Source organism: Gekko japonicus, unplaced genomic scaffold, assembly GCF_001447785.1.
Source record: "Gekko japonicus isolate JY-2015 unplaced genomic scaffold, Gekko_japonicus_V1.1 scaffold277, whole genome shotgun sequence".
NCBI lineage: Eukaryota > Metazoa > Chordata > Lepidosauria > Squamata > Gekkonidae > Gekko > Gekko japonicus.
Window position 1 is genome coordinate 1,030,984 of NW_015168055.1, and position 24,936 is coordinate 1,055,919.

Below are 24,936 nucleotides of genomic sequence, written 5' to 3' on the forward strand. Positions count from 1 at the left end.
TGGTGTCAGATGGATCTAATTTCTGTACACTGAGGACAAGCAAGTCCTAGGTTACAAAATGAACTCTCCAATGCAAGAACAAGATGCATTTCTTCCTTTAGGAGGTGCGATTGTCAGAAGAAAATAAAAAAGTTTCAGTTTTGTTTTTGCATGTGGGTGGGTATTCTGTTTGTAATAATTGTTTGGATACACTATATTTTTAATATGCTAGTTGTGATAAATTCATGCCAAGTAAAAATGTCCATAGTCATATTTTATGTTCTTAAAGTAACAGAATGACTTTCAATCTAGAAAAAACAAAAGAAATGCTAATGTAGCATTTTTTTCAATTTTTCCAAAAATTTTCATTTTTCCTGGAAAAACGGTTTTTTTCCGAGCTTCAAAATTTCCGGAAATTTCACCTCTCTAACGTTAACACATACAAGTACCAGGGACATATATTAAAAATGAGCATTGCTTATTACGGAAAGATATTGCTTGAAGATACCACATCAGAAGTATTTTCATTATGCAGATAGGTTCACATTTTAAAAGTGATGAGCAAAAGCTGCTCCTGGCACTACAACATATCCTTTAGAACCATACAGCTGCTATTTTCAGTTCTTATCCACAATACTGTTAGAAAGGAAAAACATTCTGTTTCAAGTTATATTACTTAACCAGCCTAAGGTGTACAATTGGTTAATGGAACCAACTACTTCTTTCTCAGGGTTGCTTCCTAAATTGCCTTGCTTTATGTGACGCTGAAGTTGCATCTCATTCCATATCTAACATTGCCTAAAATTTCAATTTTGGAAGGGTTATGATGACGTAATATTTCTCTCTAAGGTCACTGCTACTATCCTGAGGCTCTGGAAGCATACTAATGTGCCTGCACTCTATTCAAAGTGAAATATCTTAACCTATCCCATGTTACATCAAAGGATGCTATACATGGAAAGTGATAGGCAGGAATACATCATTGTAACGAGCATAACCTTGATGCAGCGAGGGGGCTTGCATGGTTGGCTGAGGCTGCAGGCTACACCGTGGAGGGCCACCCAGGACGGATAGGTCACAGCAGAGAACTCAGACAAAACGTGATTCTCTGGAGAAGGAAATGGCAACTCACTCCAGTATCTTTGCCAAGAAAACCCCATGGATAGTAACAAAAGGCTAAAAGATACGATGCCAGAAGATGAGCCCCTCAGGTCAGAAGGTGTCCAATAGACCTGGGAAGAGCAAGTACAAATAACCCCAGAAAAAATGAAGCACCTGGGGCAAAGCTGAAAGGATGTGTCTGATGGTGAAAGGAAAGTCCAATGCTGCAAAGAACAATACTCCATAGGCACCTGGAATGTAAGATCTATGAATCAATGAGGTAGCAAGACTGAACATTGACATCTTGGGAATCAGTGAACTAAAGTGTACCGGAATGGGAGAATTTAACTCAGAGGACCATTACATCTACTACTGTGGCCAAGAATCCTGTAGAAAAAATGGCGTGGCCTTTATAGTCAACAAGAGAGCAAGAAAGGCAGTAATGGGATACAGTCTCAAAAATGACAGAATGATCTCCGAATACAAGGCAAACCACTTAACATCACGGTAATTCAAGTCTATGCAGAAGAGGCTGAAGTGGACTGGTTCTATGAAGACCTACAACACCTCCTAGAACGAACACCAAAAAAGATGTCCTTATCATCATAGGGGACTAGAATGCAAAAGTAGGAAATCAAAAGGTAACCAGAACAACAGACTAGTTTGGCCTTGGAAAGCAAAATGAAGCAGGGCAAAGGCTAACAGAGTTTTGTCAAGAGAACACACTGGTCATAGCAAACACCCTCTTCCAACAACCTAAGAAGCGATGCTACACATGGACATCACCAGATGAGCAACACTGAAATCAGATTGATTATATCATTTGCAGTCAAAGATGGAGAAGCTCCATACAGTCAGTAAAAACAAGACCTGGAGCTGACTGTGGCTCAGATCATGAGCTACTTATTGCAAAATTCAGGCTTAAACTGAAGAAAGTTGGGAAAACCACTAGGCCATTCAGGTTTGACCTAGATTACATCCCTTATGAATATACAGTGGAGGTGAAGAATAGGTTCAAGGGACTAGATTTGATAGACAGAATGCCTGGAGAACTATGGATGGAGGTTCGTGACATTGTACAGGAGGCAGCAATCAACACCATCCCAAAGAAAAAGAAATGCAAGAAAGTGAAGTGGCTGTCTGATGAGGCTTTACAAATAGCTGAGGAAAGAAGGAAAGTGAAAGGCAAAGGTGAAAAGAAAAGATTTACCTAACTGAATACCCAACTGATTTCCAGAGAACAGCAAGGAGAGATAAGGAGGCCTTCCTAAATGAACAATGCAAAGTAATAGAGGAAAACAACAGAATGGGAAGGACTAGAGATCTCTTCAAGAAAATTGGAGAAATCAAGGAAACGTTTTGTGTAAAGCTGGCCATGATAAAGAACAAAAACAGTAGGGACCTAATAGAAGCAAAAGAGATTAGGAAGAGATGGCAAGAATACACAGAAGAACTATACAAGAAAGATCTCAGTGTCCTTGACAGCCATGATGGTGTGATCGCTGACCTCAAGCCAGACATCCTGAAGCATGAAGTCAAATAGGCAACATGGCCTGACCCTTCCTGGCCCTAAAGAGGCCAAGCTGACAACAACTAGGTCTAGAGCATTTTCGCTAGCTGCACCAGCATATTGGAATGAGCTCCCTAGTGAGATCCAGGCCCTGCGAGATCTCCAGCAATTTCGCAGGGCCATGAAGACTGAGCTTTTCTGCCAGGCATATCAGGGAGAGCGACGGTATGCCAGCCAAGCCTTGCCAACCTGCCAAGGCATGTATTCTGTATAGGTAGATAACAATGTGGTTGATGTCTAGTTGCAATGATATACCGAGCCGCTTTTACTTATATTTATTGTATTTATGTAAAGTTGTTTTATGGATTGATTGTTTTATCTATGTTGGTTTTATTATGCTGTGAGCCGCTTCAGCAGAAGGGCGGCATAAAAGTTGAATGAATGAATAAATAAATAAGCTTTACTAACTACAAAGCTAACAGAGATGATGGTAATCCATCTGAGCTATTCAAAGTCCTAAAGGATGATGCTGTTAAAGTGCTGCACTCCATATGCCAGCAACATCCTCACTTAAGTCCAAAACACTCCAAAGTGCTCAGTCCCTCCTAATGAACAGTATTATTGTCACTATTGTCTGTGAGAATACTGAGTGTTGTGAAGGCATAGCCCACTTTGAAAGTGATTTTGTGAACTGAATACACTGAGACAGTTTTTCAGTAATATTCTTCAAGTTACTGGTTCCAACTTGATAAAGCCATATTGGTGAAACGTGGAGCATATTGAGGAAGCTGGCAATCCCGTAGTTCTTCTTTTGGAACCGTTCAAGTGTTCCTCTTTTGGAACTGTTGGAGTAGATACCTTCTGGAAGCTTGTTTTCCCCCTTTACACTGTGAAGCATACTGCTCATTAAGAGGGACTGAGCACTTTGTTGTGTTTTGGACTTTGTGAGCCATATACAGGACTTACGTTAAATCATTTATGCCCTGATTATTAATTGTGTATTGTATTAATAATTTTGCTTAGGATTTGGAAATTGTATAAATGGTTTATTTGTCTATAAATGAATTATGTATTATTATTATTTATTGATTTTTGAAATTGGTATTGATGCCACATACAGTTAATTTCTTTCTGTTCACATATATACTGTGCGTTTCACTATTGTATTGAACGTCCAGGTGGTGGCTGGAGATCTCCTACTATTATAATTGATCTTCAGGAAATGAAGATCATTTCACATGGAGAAAATGGCCACTTTGGAAAAAGAACTCTAAGGCATTATCCCCCATTGAAGTCCCTCCCCTTCCCAAACCTCCCCTCAAAATCTCCAGGTATTTCCCAACCCAGAGCTGGCAACCCTATTATATATACATCATATCTCAGCAATATTAAGATGAGGCTCCAGTAGCACTGCCTTGCCTGAAATTGGGGGAATCAGGGGTCTGATGCTCTCTCCTTACAAAAACAAACAAACATGAGCACAGAAGTGCACACCCATACAATACTATGAACTGACTTTCTTAAAATGTAAGTTTGAAAATTCTGCTGCAAGATTCTGAGTTACTTTCTTGCACCGAGAACAGTAAATTGCAATAACATCAAGTCCAATAGCATCTTAGAGACCAACAAGATTTGGGGGGGCATAAGCTTTCGAGAATCAGAGCTCCCTTCATCAGATACCAATAACTTGCAATAACATGGCACCCTCAAGACACGTATTAAAAACAATATAAATTAAAGTGATATTGGACCATACAGGGTTATTTCCCCACACACACTTTTTGAGGAATGCTTGGTATAATTTAATTCACTATTTCCATTTCTACTGATGTAGTAACATACATTCAAGCTTAAATCACACAATTTTCAGTAGAGGACAAATACCCCAACGGACATACAAACAGGGGCATATAGCTGATATACTGGCAGTTATAACAGTAGTCGCATCTTCTGCCTTGCAACTGAAGCATGCCTACTTTTCCATTTGGAATGCTGTAACAAAAATGTTACATCCAACTAATAATTAAGCTGTACCATAGTGATGTTGCTGCCTCTATCATACTTTATATATCCAAAATATTTTGCATTCTGCTATTCCTTGTATTTAAGCAAGTACACAACACACCAATATGCCTTTAAGATGCCTGATGGCAATTCATTCCCCAACCATTCTTGTCCTCTGGTCCATGCTCTACCATCCAAGTTTTGTAAGCATATATGGAAATTGTGGCTGTTGCTAGCATAACACCACAGATAGATGCTATTGTGCCAAATTAGATCTCACATGAACTTGAACCAGCAAGCTAAGGTTGCAATGATTAAAGCTGCACAACACTCACTGACACATCCCAAATGACAATTTCATGTATCTGACAGCCTCTAGCTCACCAAACTTTATGTCATAAATCTATTCATATTTAAGGTACCACAAATCTCCTTGTTATCTCCAATATGTACTTGGTGAGCCAGCTGCTGATAGAATTAGGTCATAAGACCTGATTCTAGGATTTGTGAACAGAGCTGAATCAACAGTTTCCTCATGCAACCTGCAATAAACATAACAGACTTTCATCAGTACTCCATGGTTCCAAAATGACCCTTAATTTTCACTACTTCTTACCTAAATAAGTATTTTTGTATTAGACCAACTGTCAATACATCAATTTTCTTAACATCCCACTACTCCACATGCCATTTCCGTGAAACTTGATATCCTTTATTTCCCAATACTAGTTTCAACAGAAAAAAACCCTCACAACTCCCCTTATTTTTTAAATTTTAATTGGGCATAGCTAGAGAGAAACAAACTAGACCTAGTCACAGCCATCTGCAAACACAAGGAAAGTCAACGTGGCTTTAGCACGATTGTTTAGATGCTCTTTATTTTGAAACCGTTCTCTGTAACTGTCCTGTCTGGGATAAGGGAACCAACAGATGCCCTTCTCGTTTTCAGCACAAGCCCAGGGCCACACGCTCTTTATAAGACACACCGGAAAAGTATAACAACAACACCCCACCTTGTTTTTGAACAACTGATTATAAAGCCACCTTACTTTGTGTGACATGAGGTAGCGTGGTACCCTAGTGGGGGGGGGGAGGGGAGGTGATGATGGCAAGAGACTGGCAGTACAACGGGAGACGATGGGGGGAATGGATGGACGGCGCACTCTCCCCTACACACCAAGGCCAGAGCAGAGCCACAAGCGGCAGCACGCCGGGGAGGGGGGGGGGCGCACGCGAACTGCAGCGTACCGTGCTCACTGCGCGCCTCAGCCTATCTGTGGGGGGTGTAAAATATGGGGTTGGTCTGCGCACATTCTCGAGCGCGGGAGCGAAAAACCGCGAGGGGGTGTCAACTCCTGCCCCGCCCCCTCCCACTCAAGCGGGATTCTACGGGCCCAGGCCGGCCACGACCGGTTCGAGCCGGTTCCGGGCGGGCGGTTGGACTCCGTGTGCGCGTGCCGCACGCTGCCCGCTGACGTCAGGCGTGTGTGGCGCGCGGGCGGGCGCCGGGCGGAGGGGTGCGGCGGCAGCAGGAGCGGCAGCAGTAAGTGGCGGCTGCGGGTGTTCTCGCTACGTACGTGTAGTGCTGCGGCTTCTCGGGCTGCGCCTGGAGCGCGCTGGCGGGCGCCACCGGCCCGGTCACGGAAGGCCCGGTCGCTGCCGGGCCCTTCGACATGCTCTTGCCTTCCGCTCCCTCCGCCACCGCCCGCTACCACCGAGGAGAGCTTTATTATTCACTCTGCGCGGTCCGCACGGAGACCGCAATGCGCAGGCGCTGCCGCCGCCATTGCCGCCCCGGGTCACCCAAAGCATGCTGGGGCTTGTAGTCCCGGTGATGGCGGAAAGTCCCTATTTTCTTCTATTGGGTTTCCGGCTCCGTAAACTACAATTTCCAGCGATACTCTGCGCTCGCTGTCCCGGATTATGCGACGTTGTCTGGGGTTACTAGGAATTGTAGTTTCGAGCAGCTCATTTGTGGATTAAGATCGAGCGGTTCCAGGAGGAGCACTGCTATGGAAGCCACCAACCGTTTAAACCAACGTTGTTTTTTACGTAAACTGTCATAGCCCGACCCTAATGATATTTATTCGGAAATGCCACTAAATTCAGCAAGGTTTACTTCCTAATGAACACTCGTAGATTTGTAGCTTTAGTAGTTTGTGTTTTTTTAAAAGGCTAAATGAGATCTGTATATAGCAAGAAATGGTTAATGTATATGTTATTCTTGCTGACGGCTCCAGTTTCTTTATTTCAAAAGGGGGTAGTTAGAGGACTAGGGATCGTCGATTAGATGAAATCCTATTAATATAATTTCTGTTTTTTATTTACAGCATGATAGCTTTTTTTAATTGAGTGATACCAGTCTGCAATTACGAGTAGCTTCCCATAAAGTATGTTACATCAACAAAATAGTTACATCTTTGCAATGGTAACTAGGCATGTTACATGAATGCAATATCCGAAACCCGTAAATCACCACAATCCAATCCTAAACAGGATTACACACCCTTCTAAAGCTATTGAAGTCATTCCTGTGCATTTTTATTTAAATCTCACATTGTTCAACAGGGTTTACAGGTAAGTGTTTATAGGATTAATTTCATGTAACAATGTGGTTAGTGAAGTGTATTTTTCTTTTTAAACGGATTACTATTGAAAATAAAGGGCTCTATCTGGAATGCAAATACAGTTTATTGGCCCTGGTCACACGGCAAAGTTGCCGCGGGAGAGGCACAGATGGTGGGCGGATTATCCGGGCGCGATCACACCCCAACATCTGGGAAGTGGAGCGCACCCGTGGCTTACCGCCAACAATGCGAGTTAAAAAACTAGTACCTCCAAGGTACTAGTAAACGTTTGCCACGGGCTGCCTCCAGACTCCCGTGTGCCGTGGTGTGATCGCGCCGGCACACGGCATTCCCCTCTGGTCCCTAGTTTACCTGCCGACGCAGAGGGAAGGTGTGCTGCCGGCGCATCTGATCACGTAATCGCGGATCAAACTGCGCCGGGGCAATTAGCCGCGCCTCCCCCCCTGCCATATCCGGCCCGTGTGACCAGGGGGCCCTGATTAGCTTTGAAAGATCCACAGCTAAATGCCTTCCTTAGCCAGTATGTTTTAGCATAATTACAGTTGAATCCTAAAAACACTTTCCTTGGAGTTCCACTAAACAGACCTGAGTAGACATGTTTAGGATTGCTCTCTTAAGTATGTATTGCACAACCCTCACACTCCAGTCTACTTTTACTTAAAGTAAAGTAGAAATTACCAACAAAATTGGTTGGGAATAAATTTATATATTGCGGCATAATAGCCTAATGTTAAACATGGCCTAGTAATCAAAATCAGATGTAAAACTGTAATCCACAAATCAGTTAAACAAGTTTAGTTCCATTTCCCTCAGTAGAACAAGGCATTCCACCGTCTCTCTTTTATTCTCATTAGCAACTTCCTGAATGGATTTTCCTTACATAGTTACTGATGTAACAAGATGAGAATGTGCATTTCTCTCTTGGTTTGTATTGTGTTACCTGTAAAGCAAGAGTGTGTATGGGAGTACTCCTAAGCAGATCTACTTGGAAGCAAGTCCCATTTATTCAGTCATGCTTAGTCTCTGGAAAGTGTCCATAGGATTGCAGTCTGTGTGTGTTCATGCCATGCTTGTATTTATCTCTGTGTATACATATGGCTTCAGAAGTATGAAGTACCAATGTTACTTAAAATTAACAGAGTGCTCCTGACTTATATACTGGAAATTATTTTCTTTACTGCGGTGATCCTAAACATATTTACCCAGGAATAAACCCCATTCAACTTTGTGAAATTTACTTTTAAGTAAACACATGTAGGATTGGGCTGTTATTGTTACTAACCTTCCAGGGCTTTCCTTCTTCATTTTAGTATCTTGGAGTACCAATGAGAAAGGTGGACTATAAACAATGTAAATAAATGTATGGTCAGGTTTTAGATACAATGTGTTTACTAATAGGTTGTTACATATGTTAGGGTAATGGAGTTTACAGAGGGAATAGAATATTCTGTTCTTGCTATTTTTGGAAATAGGTACTAGCAGAGGTACAGACTAGCCCTATCCATCTCCTGTACTTTTGCAAGCAGAGGTGCCACAACTACACCGTGACATTGTGTGAAACAACCCAGACTAGGGTTGCTAACAGACCTGGAGAAAAATGTCCTGCCCCTTTAGTAGAAGTTTAAAGTTTTGAAATGGCCAACTGAAGCCTTTCATGGCATGGTGCTAAATAACATCCCTTTAAGGCCTTTAAACAGAATTGTTTGTCTTTAAACATGGAGAAAATTTTGCTTTGTACCTCCTAATCAGCATGAGGCAGTGCTTGTGGGTTTGGAGCTAAAAAACAACTTGACAGGGATGCTAGGACACAGTGAACAGACTTGCTCTGCCTCAGCCATGACAGACATGTTCTCTGTAAGAGCTAAATGCTGTACTTTTGTTGCATTACTGAAGCAGCAACTGAGATCCCCTTGTATTAGTACTGGGAGATTTGATCACAATCCTGCATCAGGATATAGGATCATGTTTTGGGGAGAAGGAGTGATGAAATACTGTTTTAGTACAATAACAATTTTCTTAAAGTCACCTACCAGCATAACTCTTGAAGACTGGAAGTCTCCATTTCTCTGCCATTTAAACCCTTATTTATGTATATAAAAACGGTGTAGTCCTCAACCTATTGTTTTCCTGAATGTTTAGATGTAATTCAGTGGACAACTGCTATGAGGAAATTGATTTACATTACAATTCCCATGACAAAAACATCTCATGTTTACTGTACCTATTTGTGTTTTTATTTTATTTTGTTGTATTAGATTTTTGTGATCATTTGTTTTAATTGTTGTAAGTAGCTTCAAGAATGCTTGGTGGAGAAGCAGTTTACAAATGTTCTAAACAACTGTTCTTCAGTTTGTTTTACTCTAATTGTATTATTCACTTCATTTTTATCCCACTTTTCTCTCTCTTGGATACCCAAAGTGGCTTACTATGTCCCTGTAATGGTTTCAAGTTATATATGTGTGTTTCTTTAAATGGTTGGTAAGTGTCAGTAGAACAAGAGTGGTGAAAGAGGGAGATGAGTGAGGTGATTGGTTGGTGACTGAGAGTGTATGGGTGGAGCTGGGGGGGTGTAAAGAGAGAAGGCAGAGTGTTCAGTTTGAAGTCAGAAGAGTGTAGTCAGAAGTCAGCAGCTGTCAGTTGGGGTTAATCTACACAGAGTCTGAGAAGTAGTCTTCTAACTAGAATCATATAGAAGTGCTGTGAAAGGCATTAAGATTATAAAGGTATACTTAAGGGGGCATATTAGGCAAAATCTAATATAGTCAGAGTATTTTAAGAGTGTGAGGGAAAAGGCTGAGTAAAAAGGGAAAGATTTTACTGAGCAACTTAACAAAACAACTTGTAACCAATACGCTTCTTTCACCAATAAAGTTTTATCTTGTTTATTGTTAACCCAGTGTCTTATCCTCAGAACTGCATAGTCCAGTGAAGGTGCCTTAGAGCTTGGGCACAATACTGTGGGAAAGGTTAATTAAAGACTGGGATTAAATTCCTGGTGGCAGCAATACATACTTTGAGTGAAAGAAACAACAAGAAATTTAAAACTACATCACAACCACACAGAATAAAGGAGAGGTACCGTCACAGTCCCCGTTTCCATTTTTATTGTCACAACAACCCTGTTAAGTAGGTTGGGCATATGAGTGAATTGTAGACTAAGTGGCCTAATAAATATACAAAGGAAGAAGGGAATGTTAAAATGTGTCTTGTAAAAAAGTAATTTGTGAAGTGTTATTAAGGTTGCTAAACCATTATTTCAAAAGAAAATTGCAGTGCTACATCCTGAGATACTTCATTGTCCTTAAGAGATTCCATTATGGTGCTCTAGAATTTATTTTATTTACCACATTTTAACCCACCCTTGCTCCAAGGGCAGTGTACATTTATCTCGTCCTGTTTTTAACCCTCACAGCAAGCCTGTGGGGGTACGTTAGTCTGAGAGTGTGACTGGCCCAACGTAACTTAGCAAGTTTCATGGCAGAATGGGGATTTAAACTTGGGTCTCACAGATCCTAAACTCTTTAACCACTATACTAAACTGGCTCTGAGAATAATGTGTATGGTTTAAAATTAGGAGTGCTTTGTTACATTTCTATAGAAGTATAAAGAGATCCATCTGATATTACTTCATACCACATGTAGTACATTAGTTACCTTTTCAACACAATACTCCATAGTCTACTGGAAACAGGACTCAGTAAAGTATACAGTATATCCTTCAGTAGTTGAACCCTCTTGCCATCTAACTGGCCTTAGAGTTTCTCCCCCCTGAACCAGGCAAACAGACAAGGGGGATGACATTACTTTACTGCCCAGTACAGTATGTCCCATTGATGGCAGCCTTAATTTTAATTTGATTGTGCACAGGATGTAATTAAAAACACAGGATGAGACTGTGTGGAAAACACTGATACTTTAACATGTTTCCACAGTTCAAGATAAATGCCCAAGCCAGTAAATACATATCCAGACTCACGCTTGCCAACAAACCCTTTCTGTTTTATTGATGTTACTCTGTGAAGTGCCATTAATATTAGAAATAAACAATAAGAATAAACTTCTTAAACATAGCCATTTTATTGAAGGTAGACCAACTCTGTCATCAATTTACTAATTTTTATGAAGTAACTGTTGTAGGAAACTAAGTATCTTTCAGTGGAACTTGAGAACACTTTTCTGGGAGTAGACTTCAACAGGATTCTGAGTAGACCTGTTTAGGATTGCACTGTGTTACTTTAATTTTATTAACTGTCATGAATGTTTTATTGCTTTTATCTGTTTTATATGGGCTTTGCCCCTTGTAAGCCGCCCTGAGCCCGCTCTGTGGGGAGGGCGGGGTATAAATCTTAATAAATAATAAATAAATAAATAATTTGGAGTACATTTAATGGATGAAGGATGTATATGAAAACAATTGTATGAGTCCAGTGGCACCTTTAAGACCAATAAAGTTTTATTCAAGGTATGAGCTTTCTTGTGCATGCATACTTCCTCAGATAGTTGAAATGGAACTTACCAGTCCATACATATAGGCAGAGGTTGACCAGTAAATTAGCATACAACATAATGAAGATATTTATCTGATACGTTCCATTTCACTGTATCTGAGGAAGTGCGCATGCACACAAAAGCTCATACCTTGAATAAAACTTTGTTCGTTTTAAAGGTGTCACTGGACTCAAACTTTGTTCTGCTGCTTCAGAAAAACACAGCTGCCCACCTGAATCTTCCAGCAATTGCGTAAGCATCAGGCTATACTTCTCTCTCTCTCTGTGGTAGTTTTGATACTGCAGAACAAGACCCCCTGTCCAAAACCTGAGCCTGTATTGTCAAGTTGCGATTACGTAAAATATATATTTATATAACAGAGATTTGTAAATTACAAATATGACACTTCAGTTAAAAAAAATTATACATGACTCAAGCATAGGGGGTTGCCAGGTCTGGGTTGGAAAATACCTGGAGACTATGGGGGTGGAGTCAGGAAAGGGCGGGGTTTGGGGAGGGGAGAGGCCTCGGCATGGTACAATGCCCTTCAAAGCAGCTGTTTTCTCCAGGGGAGATCAGCTGGAGAGCAGTTGTAAAAGCTGGAGATCCCCAGGCACCACCTGGAGGCTGGCAACCCTACTCAAGCAGCCTAGTACATAGAATGGATTCCTAGTGGTTCTCGTAAAATAATTTTATATCCATTTTATTTCAGCAGAAATGCTTTCCACATTTTTGATACATAAAAATCAGTTTAGTTATCTTAGTATATCTCTATAGTGGGTGCTATTAAATATCTAAAAGTGACATAGTGATGCAGCACTGTTTAGACATCATTAAGGAGAACCAAATGTGTGACTATAACATTTGGTGTATAGCGGTAAAAGTAGATGAAAATGAGGTACGACTAATCTTACTACCCATGTTGCGTTCCTCGTGGAAGCATCTTGTTCAGCTCTATTCCCCCCCCAGTTGCTCTCCCCATTGAGCCTGGGACTCTCAAAACGGACTGCTTTTCTCTCCCATTGACTTTCCATTGTGGAGCTTTGCGACAAAAAGTAGGATCCAAACTATGTTTTCTGCCATCCAATCAGAGCCTCAGTCTCGGCTACAATTCTAATTGGTTTGCTGTGGTTCATGGTAGCCAATCAGCGTGTTACTTTAACAACCAATAGGGTGTCGAGGTCCAGCCAATCATGTTTGCGATCCAGAAAAACGGCCTTTGTGTAAATTAGCGTCACGACGTCGGCGGAGGTAGACGCCAATAGACTCGCACGCGGTGTCTCTGTGCTGTGAGGTCATGACGTCATGGGCCTCCTCCCTTTATAAAAGCCGTGTCCCCCGCGATCGGGAGGGAACAGTTACAGGTTCGTTGGTTGGGGAGTAGGCTGTGGTCTGCGCCGTCTGGCTCATCGAAGCGGAAGTGTATTGAGGGATTTTTATTCGTGACAGCGGTGAGTCTAAATTGGAGGAGAAACCGTATGGGAACATTTTCTCTAGTCTTCGGGGGGCGTCTTGTGAGTAAAGACCAGTTTCACGGTTGCTCGAGCAGTGCGGGGAAAGAGAACCTGATGATTGTGTGTTGTAGTGTAATTGTCACGGAGAGCTAAGAACAAGGGAGTGGGGGGAGAGATCTGGCTTCGTATTTACTATTGCGCGTGGGCGGGAGTCGGCGTCACTCGTTCAGGGGCTGCTGCTGCTGGGATGTCATCGATTGGCTGCTTGCCCGACCGGGGGGGGGGGCTGTCCGGTGACATCTGCTGTCTCTCCGCGCTTTCCCCCGAGAAGGGGGAGCTATTAGGAGCGGGTGTGGCTTGGAGGTTGTGACTCAAATGCTTCTTTCAGAGCATGTTTGAGTGTGTTAGAGGAGACAAGATGGCGGTTGTATTGACACGTTGCATTTTTTTTCGGTTCTAGAAAAGTAAGGGGAAATGGCCCGTACTAAGCAGACTGCCCGTAAATCCACTGGTGGCAAAGCTCCACGTAAACAGCTGGCTACCAAAGCAGCAAGGAAAAGTGCTCCCTCTACTGGTGGCGTCAAGAAACCTCATCGCTACAGGTAAAATAATAGGTGGAAGATGTGGCAGTCATTTAACAGCAGCTCATTAAAATGGCTGCCTTCTAGAGGTTGTTGCAGTAAAAAAGATAAAGATTGACAGGAATTGTGCTGTAGATTTGTATGACTTACTACTGTTTAATATTTCTCTAGGCCTGGTACTGTGGCACTGCGTGAGATTCGTCGTTACCAAAAATCCACAGAACTTCTGATCCGCAAGCTCCCATTCCAGAGGCTTGTAAGGGAGATTGCACAAGACTTCAAGACAGACTTGAGGTTCCAGAGTGCAGCTATTGGTGCGCTGCAGGTATAGTTGTGATCATCAACAGCTCCTGTTGTGTACACTGAATCCTGGAGGGGATTTGGTTCATGGCTTTTAACAATGTCTGTTTTGTCTTGAAATAGGAGGCTAGTGAAGCATACCTGGTGGGTCTCTTTGAAGATACAAATCTGTGTGCCATCCATGCCAAGAGAGTTACCATCATGCCCAAAGACATCCAGTTGGCTCGTAGGATACGGGGGGAGAGAGCTTAAGAGGAGGCAGTTTTTATGGTGTTTTGTAGTAAATTCTGTAAAATACTTTGGTTTTGATTTGTGATTTTTTTTTGTATGAAATTGTTTATAATATGTTACATTTGTACTTAAGTCATTCCATCTTTCACTCAGGATGAATGCTAAAAGTGACTGTTCACCTAAAACTCAGTGATGTGAGCCTTGTTGCTCAGTAGTGACAAGTTGCTAATATGCAGAAGGGATGGGTGATCTTTCTTGCTTTTCATGCATGTTTCTGTATGTTAATGACTTGTTGGGTAGCTAAAATTGTAAGGTACTAGAATTGATATAAATGTGTACAGGGTTCTTTTTGCAATAAAACTGGTTATAACTTGATCCAAGTGTTTAACAATTGGGGCTGTTAAGTCTGACCATACATCACTGTGATAGTGTGTGGGCTTTGAGGAGGGTGAAACTACAAGTCTTAACCACAGTGTAACTTACAGTTTCCTAAAAACATGAACCTGGCAGCTATAGAATACACTATGTGCATTTATAATAGCTATTTTATATATTGTAGTGTCAACATTTTTAAATTAAATGTTTTACATTCACTCAAGGAGTCTTGTCATTGATGTGGGGAAAACAGCCTTGTTATGTTCTTGGCTTTTTATCTCTAATCAAACCAGGTTAGTCCTGTCCCCTTACTTGGTGTGTAACTTAACCATAGAGTATTAACTTCCACTCACTCTGGTTTACACTGGATAGATGTTATTGTTAAACCTGTTCTAAACCTAATCTAAGTGGATCACAACAGTTTTAAATGGCAAACGAAAGGCCAAGAGGTAGCTTACTTAAACACTTCCCCTCTTCCTTTTATGAGACATGACTTCAAATCCCAAATGTGTTTCAATGTGTTTTTATTGCTTCAGAGATGTATTATATATTGAGCTCGTATTTTCAGAAAATTTGTACACAGTTAGAAATAGTACGCACCTAGATGGGTTCATCTTAATTTATTCTAAATTCTGAAAAGTGTAGATGTGAAAAAACAGTAAAAAACTAAACAATTCAATAAAAGGATATATTCAAAGTTATACTTTCAGTGCAAAGTTCTCATCATCATCAAGTAGTGTCTGGATCCCAAGAGCATGTTTGCAGGGTTTCACGGACTGAAACAGTTGATTCAAACTAGTGAGGTTCCAAAAAGTAGGTCACTGCCAGAAGCAAAGCCATTGCATCGCCATCAAACAAACCATTCAGTGTGTTTAAATCCAACAGCTAAAGAAACAAAAGCTCATTAGTATGATTTCTGCTAACATTTTAACTTGGCAGTCCTGATTACTGTACCCTTGGAGCAGTTACATGCTGGCTACATAGGGAATATGCTTAAAGAATGGTAGTGTCAGAGTTCTGTGAGACATGCATGGGGAATGTTTGTTCATTGACATCAACCCTTCCACTCCTTAAGTGCTATAAACCTGGTTTTGGAAACCTTTCAAGTGTAACCAGTACAGCAAGATTACATTAGGATGTTACACTGCTTTAATACTGTTTCCTTGCTTAAGTTTCCTGTTCCTTTTTTATCCCACCCCTGCTTTCAAATCTTGAACACAAGGTGAGTGTGTTCACCTGAGAAGTCATTATAACTGAGCTTTTACCCAGCTAATAAGTTATATAGGACTTATTTGACCACAAAATGCCAAAAGTACAAGTATCCTTACCAATTCTTCTAACAATTTCCTCACTTTCTTCCCCAGAATTTGATTGAAACACAAGACAGCCAAAGCTACTGTGATCTGGAGACTCTGGTGAAATTCTGTAAAATGAAATACAGATGAGACCCTTTCATAGCCAACACTTATGTGGCTGCTGAGCTGTAGTTCTTGGTGTCTTGTGTCCTGTCCTTAGTCTCTATCTGAGCAAGGTTAAATCTTAGCCCGCTGAAAAGGAATGTTAACTGATTAACACCACTGAGTAGTGTCATCCATGATAGATTGCATGTCAGTTACTCTGCCAAGCAATAAGGGTTTTATTGGACGTCAAAGGGAGAATATGTGGTAACTGGCTGTTTTACATAATCAAAGTCACCTGGGAATCAAGGTATCACTGGAACTATACATCTTTTTTTCCTAGTGAAGGGCGGGGTATAAATCCAATCTCCTCTTCTAGTTTAACCAGTATGAATTGTGCAAATATATAGCTTCTGACCTTGAGTTATCTCACAGAAATTTATTACCAGGAACTTCAGGGATAGAAGCAACAGGTTTGTAGTCTGTTGGGAGAACAACTAAATTCTGTTAAAATGCCTAACCTCAGAAATCAGGTCCCTCCTACACCCTGCTTTTATGCATCTTTAGTGAATTACCACTGTACTGGAAAGTGGGTGAATGCATAATAAGAGCCTGTTGTAATGTCTGCATCTTTTGAACTTACACAATACAGAAGGCAAAGAGACACTTGTTGTCCAGACGCCGTCCCACACAGGAGATGTCTGTATAAGGGTAATGGAACAGAACCTGCTGATAATAAAATGATTTAATAAGCTATTGCTAAACATACGCATTTGTGTACTAGAATACCGTTACTGAAGGAGTTTAGCTCTACAATACAGTATGACCCCTGCCATACAAAAACTGGTGTTTCCTCATAGGTGGTGTATGTATTGAGAGCCAGAGGGGTGTAGTGATTAGACACAGATATGGGAGACACAGATATGAATCCCCACTCTGACATGGAAGCTTGCTGAGCAACCTTCGGTTAGTTGCACACACTCCTCCTAACCTACTACACAGGGTTGTTGTGAATGTAAACTTTGTCTGGATCCAAGCCAAAATACATTCTCACCTTTGAAGAAATTTTCTGTAGCACAAGGACTTCGGTTTCTTTTACATCAAATAAAATCTCCTGGAAGAATAACATTAAAATTACTCCGCGTCAGCAGCATTAGTTGATTAACTAATTTTGCCTTCTTCAGACTTGATAGGACTAAGGATAGAAATCACAGTGATCCAGTCAGAGACTCAAGCTTATAAACTACATTATTTTGACAGTTGCTGCACCTTAGAAATTGTGTAAATTGACATATTTTCACTAATGTTCATGCTGATGTACACGGTTTTTAATGGCATGAATCTTCTCAAAATCAAACGATGCTATGTATTCAAATGGTGCAGGTTTAGCTCCAGAAAGTGATTCATGATCTTATGCTTACTCCTGCCAGTTGCATTTAAACCGAGTCCCCATTTGGTATATTACTGCAGCATTGCAATTCAGCACTCGCCTGGAATAAGTAAAAATAGGCCTCCGGGAAATGAGGCTGGGACTCACCACGGCGTTATGTGAACCCTGGCAGTGAGCTGCTCTAATCCGCCCAAGGATACCACAGTTGATTACCAAATGTTAATTTCCCCCACCAGATGAGTTGTAATAACCATGTTAAAGAATAGGGTGTGAGTTTTGATAGTTCCCAGCTAAAGTAATGTCCCTAGCCATTGTGTTTCTCTAACAATGAGGATGGAGAGAGACAGCTATGATGGCCAGGCCAGAGCGAAGTGATTGCTGAAAAGGAACTGAGAGCTGGAGCATTGTGCTGTGTTAACTGCTCATCTGGGTAACAGATACCTAGACTGCAACAAACACAGAAGGCCACCGTTTCTTTCCAAAAGGGAATGATCTTTGTAGCTGCTCCTCCAGTCTGCCTTTCAGCTTGAAGTGAGAGCTTCTGAAGGGGACACTGAGCATTTTGCAATGGAAATCTAGCATACTTTTTGGAGGGTAGATGGTGAGCAAAGGATATGTGACTGCCTCTACCACTGTTTCACAAGGGCTGTACCCCTGACGGCCGCATGTAGCTTCAGGATTTGGAAGCGGCTTCTCCACACGCAGCAACACCACCATTTTAAGCAAGTGAAACAAGCCTGTCCTGCTTGTCAGCTATAATCACATCACAGGATATATAAGGTATTTTGAATTGTGCCGCTGGTGGCAGAGAAGCCTTTATAGGATGCTATGCATATGGCTGCCCCCAGCCAATTCTGTGTCTGGTAACAGTTTGTTACCTCTGAAGACAATGGATTTTACAAATACAAGGGCAGGAAGCTGTAGTTCACTGCACTAATGCTGTATCCTGGGTATGTTAGGAACACAGCCTGATGTTGCCAAAGTATCAGCACTATAGTAGTTCTGAACCATCTCAGGTGCTTATTTTCTGGTCCAGACAGGAATTTAGGAAAGCCTGTGAAATTGACAGTTGGTGGGTTGCTGGCCAGACAGACAGAATGGAAAGAAGCAGCAAACTGTACAGACTGGAGAACTGTATGTTTTCACTGGTGTGGTAGGAGAGTCAAAATCCACACACTGACCCTACATAAATGCCAAGACACACTAAAGTAACACAATGCAAACATCAGTTTCAAGCTGTTTTAAAGTAACTGTAAACACAGCTGGGGTGATTCTTTGACTAAATACCCCCCACCCTCTTTGATAGCTTCATCAACCTGCATTGCGGGGGGGGGGGGGGGCAGAACCATCTGTTCTGTGTCTGCTTAATGAATTCAGTCTTCATTTATTCAGCATTTCTGTAGCATCTCAACACGAGCAACTGTGAACCATCACTAAGCATTTTATGCTGTAATGATTTTCTGAAGAGACGGTATACATTTAAGGTGAAACAAGTCCAGCGGCACCTTTAAGAGTGAGAATACATATAGCCAAAAGGACTGGTGGCTTGGCAAGCATAACTGAGAGCTGGCTATGTGTGTGTGTTTGGGTCCACTCACTCTTACCAAAATTGTGTAAAGGAAGCAGAAACCAACCCATTTACTAGGCAGTGGATTAAAACTCGGGTCTTCCCCTCGGGAGAACTTCATAACTAATGATCACAAACAACAGGACTTCCCCCTCCCTCTTAAACGTAACATTTCATCAGTGTACATGCCATCCTGACCAAGTTCTGGCAGATTCTTGGTTCCATACTAGTGGTTTTAGCCTGGAATTACCCCTGTTCAGTCAGCTTTTTTGAACAATTCAGATGATTCAGTAGTCCACCAACAGCATCCCATTATTTTCTGTATTTTTCCTTGGCATTTTTTAGAGACCTGATTTTTTAGACTTTTGAAAAATTAAAACACAATGTTTAGTAGTAGATTGCTTTGTGTGAACAATCAAAACATTACTGAGACTTTCTAGGGCCACTTGCCCTTTAAAGTTTCATCTTACTTCCTTCTGCTGTTTCCACACAGGTTATTCGCCCTGGGTTTGATGTAGTTGGAGCTGGGGGTTCTTCCTGCTTCCCCACAGCATTGTGATGTATTCATGTACCTCCCGGGGTTTCCCCAATTAATTTAATTCGAAAAGACCACAGCAAAGCCTGGGTGGCTTCCAAGTGGGTGGGAAAGGTTGGGCTTCCCCGTCCCACACAGTGGGCATTTTCCCCCTGTTCCTACCCCCATGACAGCCATTCCCACCCTCCACTGAGGAGCTCCTTTTTTAAAATCAGCAGTTGAACACTGTCATATTATTACAACAATCTGTGTATTAAGTACTCTGAATTCCCAGCAAAGTCTCTAGCTCCTTTCATTGCAAAGATATAAAGAGAAAGGTATATCTTTGCAATGAAAGGGGCTAGATTCTTAGGGGGGTTTTTAAACTTAAGTTTTTTATTTTGTTATTTTATAAACCACAAATTTTACAAAAATACAACTCTTCTAACCTCTAACAAACAGAACACAAAACTTTTGTTACATAACACCCTTTACATTTCGTATCTTTAGGCAGAGGTCATTTCGCAGTTCCCCCGAGTGAGGTGCAGGGGGCGGGGCACATGACGAAGCCCCGCCCCCTGCTTCCGGCCGCCCCACTTCCACCCCTCATTCAGCCAGGAGGAGGCAGGAGAAGAGGGAGGGTAAGTTGCTTCCTCCCCGCCTCTCCTTGCCTCTGCCTGCCTGGGGCCAGGGAGGGCCTTGGCGGGGCTTCCTCACACTCCCGCTGGCCTTGCAGGTCCACCGCCGGGCCCCTGATGTCAGAGGGTGTGGCATATGCTAATGAGTTATGCTAATGAGTTCCCCTAGCTCTTTTTCTACGAAATGACCCCTGTCTTTAGGTACAATCCTCACTGAACAGTCAATAAAACATGAAGTCTAAATATTTCTTAGGTACTAAGCAGATCTTATTCGTAGAGTTAGTAATAAATTCAAAAAAAGGAAACCATCTTTTCAAAACGTTTGTGGATGTTTTAATATTGTCATTTGCTGCTATCTGGGAAGCCAATTTGTCTGTGACCGCCAAGTCCCATACCTTCATATACCATTGACTTACAGTCGGAATTTTCTTTGATTTCCAATTTTGAGCTATCAAAGTTTTTGCTGATAAAAGAAGGATTAACAGAAGATCTGTTTTTTTTCCTAATTTTTAATTGTCTGACCAATGATTTAAGAGTATATATTCAGGAGTAAATGAAATCTTAAAATCTAAGATTTTCTCTATACGTCCTAATATTTGTCTCCAAAACTTGGCGATCACAGGACAATCCCACCAACAATGTTTAAATGTTCCAATACCACCACAACCTTTCCAACATTGTGGGGATACATTAGGTATTAAATGAGTTAACTTTTGAGGTGTTAAATACCATTGGGAATAAACTTTAAAATTTTGAAGTTTAATGTTCAATGCGTTAGTTTTAAACAGATAATTAGAACAAATAGACTCCCATTGATCTTTATTTAGATCTAATCCACATAGATTCTTAGTTTTTTAAAATGGAAACCTGAGAATTCAGAGAACCGGATATGCGGATTGTTTTAATGTTGTAGTAATCTAGTGATCAATTGCCAATTAAAAGAAATGAAAAAGCCATGGTAGCAGGGAAACCTGCCATGTGGAAACCCCACCATTGCTGTGCTGTATTGGCAGCCACAGCAGCAACAAGGGAATAGCACAAGCTTGTCCCTGTGTGGAAGATACCTTCCTATTCTTTCCTACAACCAGTTGGTTCTCTCATAGCAAACAAATCAATTGCAAATTGTCAGCTCTTTTTCTCAGGAAGTGCAAGTTTTGCACTTTTTAGTTAGAACCATTTTTTTAAAAAAAATAATCATTATTTTGTAATCACACTATTATGGAAAAGGTAAAGGTTTCCCTTGCTCGAAAGCTAGTCAAATCCAACTCTAGGGGGCAGTGCTCATCTCAGTTTCCAAGCCGAAGAGCCAGCACTGTCTGAAGATGCTTCCGTGGTCATGTGGCCAGCATGACTAAATGCTGAGGTGCACGGAATGCTGTTGCCTTCCCACCAAAGCGGTACCTATTTATCTACTTGCAATTTCTTGCTTTCGAACTGCTAGGTTGGCAGGAGCTGGGCCAGAGATGGGAGCTCACTCCGTCATGTGGCACTAGGGTGTCGAACTGCCGAGCTACAGACCTTCTGAGTGTGCTTTCTCTTAAACACCAGAACATTCCCCATTGTATTGCACAAATTCAGCCCAGACATTCAGGGTGCATTCTTTTCTAGTTCCTCAGGTTCATAACTTGTTTTAATTATCAGTTTGCCAAAGCTACACCTTCCAGCTCCTCCTGTCTTGCTCTCTCCGCCTAACATATTAGTTACCTCAGAGAAGAAGGAAGAGAAGTTACTCAATTTCCTGTACCATACTTGTCCTTTCCTCTCCAGTTCCAACTAGATTCTTCACTATGTGGACAGAGAACAGTCTACCCTTTTGTGCTACTGACTGGATGAAGCCAAGAGACTTCTCTATATGTGCCCCATCAGGCATTCATACAAGGACTGACCTGAGGGCTCTTGATCAGCAGGGAAAAGGTGCCTTTCACATGATATTCTTCCAGCTTCAACTTAATGGCACGTATATATTTACTATGGAAGACTGATCAATTACCAATGTCCAGGGTGGTTTCCTATCTCATCCAGGCCTGTAACACAGATTCCTATCTGCACTGCCAATTAGTAACAAGTAATTGGTTAACAATGGTCAACGTCTACTCTGCCATCTTAAACGAAGGAAAACAATAATGAAGATTAAGCCCTGACCAGATGGCCCAGGCTAACGTGATCTCCTCAAATCAAGGAAGCTAAGCAGGGTCAGCCCTGATTATAGTGTTTGGATGGGAGACCACTGAGGAAGTCCAAGGTCGCTACACAGAGACAGGCAATGGCAAACCACCTCCATTAGACCCTTGCCTTGAAGACTCTGCAGGGTTGCTATAAATTGGTTGAGGTCTGACAGCACTTTCCACCACCAATGAAGATTAAAACAAACATTTACAGTTGTGGAAATAAACAGGGATACATCTAATCACTTTAGCTGTACCCATATTCTAGTCCCCAAACACTGAGAAGTCATCGCCTAAAACTTACCTGTGGTGGTAAATGTTTTTCTAAAACCGTCTGGATGCCTCGGTCTAGCACTTCTTTGCCTCCATGCTAAAAGCAGAATCAGAAAAATGTAATGACCAATAAATGGCAATGGGAAGATAAAGAAAATTCTAGACTCGTTGCCTTACCTTTCCTACATTGACTTGGCCTAAGTACCATAGATTGTACAGCAACCTGAGAACAGAAGAGTCAAGATAATTAGGCCCGGAAGTTTATGAACACATCAAGGTGTAGCATTGGCTTATTGGCTGCATTGAGAGCAATATGCTTCCACACAAGACCTTTTCTGGATGGTTTTGAACAGTTAAATATTAGAAACCAATCTATTGGGCAGTGAGTGCATCACTGGCATAGATACTCCTAGTAAGCATACATGTGTACAGCACATTATTTCTGAATGGTGCCTGTACATTTAAAGGATTGCTCCTCCCCGCCCCCGGTAATATAGATGCAAGAAGTGATGGGGTCCACACTTCTACATGTAATGGGTGGGATTCAAAAACTCTTCTGCCAAACTCTTAAGGATGAGGATTTCCTCCATTAGACAAAGACTCCTATCAGAGGAAGACTCTTCACAAGTTGAAGGGAGTTATTACATCCAATCCATTGTGGTGAAAAATAGCCATATGTAAAGATGCATGCATTCAAACCATAGTAAATAAAAAAGGAAAATACTAATTGGCCTTCTATTTCCAGAATTATCTCCACTTCAAGTCAGAATCACAGACTCTCTGTATATACCCACAATAACAGAGGTAGAGCCTCTAAGCTGGCTTGACCTTGAATATACCTTCCATTACCTCACAATCTTCATGCACTTATATGCCTTTTCCCTCCAACCTTCGTCTAGTTGGGAGAGAGAGATAGAAGAGAGAACAATGTATGCATTCCCAGTTCTCTTCCTAGTTCAATGTAGAACTTTATTTTAAATCTCCCCAAGGAGATTAAAAGATGGCACATCGCAGTTATATGTTTTTTGTGTTGGAAGTTTGGACTCATGAGCCCTGTGTTCAACAGGCCAGTTGCAGGTAAAAGTCTTGAAAACAGCCCAAGAACCAGCAAGTCCCCAGTGCAGTTACAAGACACAGCTCCAGCTACAACTCCAACTAGCCCACTGATGCCAAAACACTGAAATTTGCAACCATTCTGCTCCCACTCTGAACCCCCTACCTGCCCCCCTGCAGGCACCAGCCCTCAGTCTGTTCTTTGTGTGTGTGTTCATGCTGGAGTTGAAAGCTGGGGATTTTCTCCCTGAGTACTTTCAGGTAGGGCAGCAGTGGCGCGTACGTCCCTCCATCTTGCCATTTCCACCGAATTAGCCGGAAGCTCAGTGGCTTGCCCTTTAGCTTCTGTAGCACCGTTCCAGCCTGAGGGGAAACAGAGAGAGATTTTGCCCACTGGGAAGGAAGATCTTGCATCGCTCATCAGACCTGTAGTAATCCCAATCCAGATACAATGCTGGTGTGTGCTATCCAGAAGCTCTATAGAATTGAGGCTTGTTCAGTTTTTACCCTTGGAGATACTCCTAGCTGTTAAGTATTGCAAGGTGCAGTTCCCCAGAGTTACCTATGAATTTTAAAAAATGGAGTGTCCTTTACCAGCATAATCCATCTGAACACTAACAAGGAATGGTTACTATTTAATGAGTGCCTATCAGACGCAAAGCTCCACACACATGCTCCTGCAACACTCTCAGCCAGCCACACCTACTGCCTTCCCTTATCCAACTTCTGCTCGGTGTTGTTTTTTATGATAAAAGCAAAGCACTCAAAGCAATAAATGAAGGTCATGTTCTGTTGTGAGTTGTGAGCAGGGGTCATTTGGGGGGGGGACGCGGGGGGACGCCATCCCCCCGGGTGAGGTGCGGGAGGGCGGGGCCTGGAGCTCCCTGCTGGTGCCCGCTGGAGGTCGCTGCCGGCTGTGGGGAGGACACACTTCCGGTGATGTCAGGGGGTGTGGCATATGCTAATGAGTTATGCTAATGAGTCTTTTTCTACGAAATGACCCCTGGTTGTGAGTCAAGTTCATTATATGTGGGGGTAGAGCATACACATCAGAAAAGAAAAGGCAGACAGCATTTAGTTACTCAGGAAGCTGTTCTTGTTGCTTTATACAGTTCACAGACACTGGGGAGTATCCAGCCACACAGTTCCTCTGACGGAACAGTATCCCCATTTTTGGAAGAGGGGGCAGTGATTTCTACTGACACCTCCATCCAACTGAAAACCACCACTTTGCCCCCTTATGCTGTTCCTGAGAACCTGCTGATCCCAGAAATAAAATGGAGGGCGGCGGGGGGGGGGGGCGTCGGGGGGCGGCGGCCGAAACGTTC

At 42.0% G+C, this 24,936-nt stretch overlaps 3 protein-coding genes across 3 annotated transcripts in view; 1 reads left to right on the forward strand and 2 right to left on the reverse strand.

Moving 5' to 3' along the window:
- UNK (unkempt family zinc finger) overlaps window positions 1-6,342 on the reverse strand; it is an 85,673-nt gene extending 79,331 nt beyond the window's left edge. Inside the window, exon 1 of the mRNA XM_015414469.1 lies at window positions 6,172-6,342. Within this exon, the coding sequence (XP_015269955.1) occupies window positions 6,172-6,269 (98 nt within the window). The 5' untranslated portion in view covers window positions 6,270-6,342. The remainder of the gene's footprint in view (window positions 1-6,171) is intronic.
- A 6,588-nt stretch (window positions 6,343-12,930) lies between these two features.
- On the forward strand, window positions 12,931-14,834 carry H3F3B (H3 histone, family 3B (H3.3B)). Its single transcript, XM_015414481.1, has 4 exons — window positions 12,931-13,121; window positions 13,585-13,726; window positions 13,877-14,030; window positions 14,129-14,834. The coding sequence occupies exons 2-4, from the start codon at window positions 13,599-13,601 to the stop codon at window positions 14,255-14,257; spliced, it is 411 nt and encodes a 136-aa protein (XP_015269967.1). The 5' UTR covers window positions 12,931-13,121; window positions 13,585-13,598; the 3' UTR covers window positions 14,258-14,834.
- Window positions 14,835-15,406: 572 nt separating this feature from the next.
- The window catches only part of LOC107113171, a 40,262-nt gene continuing 30,732 nt past the window's right edge, over window positions 15,407-24,936 (reverse strand). The window contains exons 4-8 of the mRNA XM_015414444.1: window positions 23,775-23,971; window positions 22,733-22,778; window positions 22,587-22,652; window positions 17,063-17,122; window positions 15,407-15,496 (exon numbers count right to left, since the gene is read on the reverse strand). Of these exons, the coding sequence (XP_015269930.1) occupies window positions 15,407-15,496; window positions 17,063-17,122; window positions 22,587-22,652; window positions 22,733-22,778; window positions 23,775-23,971 (459 nt within the window). The remainder of the gene's footprint in view (window positions 15,497-17,062; window positions 17,123-22,586; window positions 22,653-22,732; window positions 22,779-23,774; window positions 23,972-24,936) is intronic.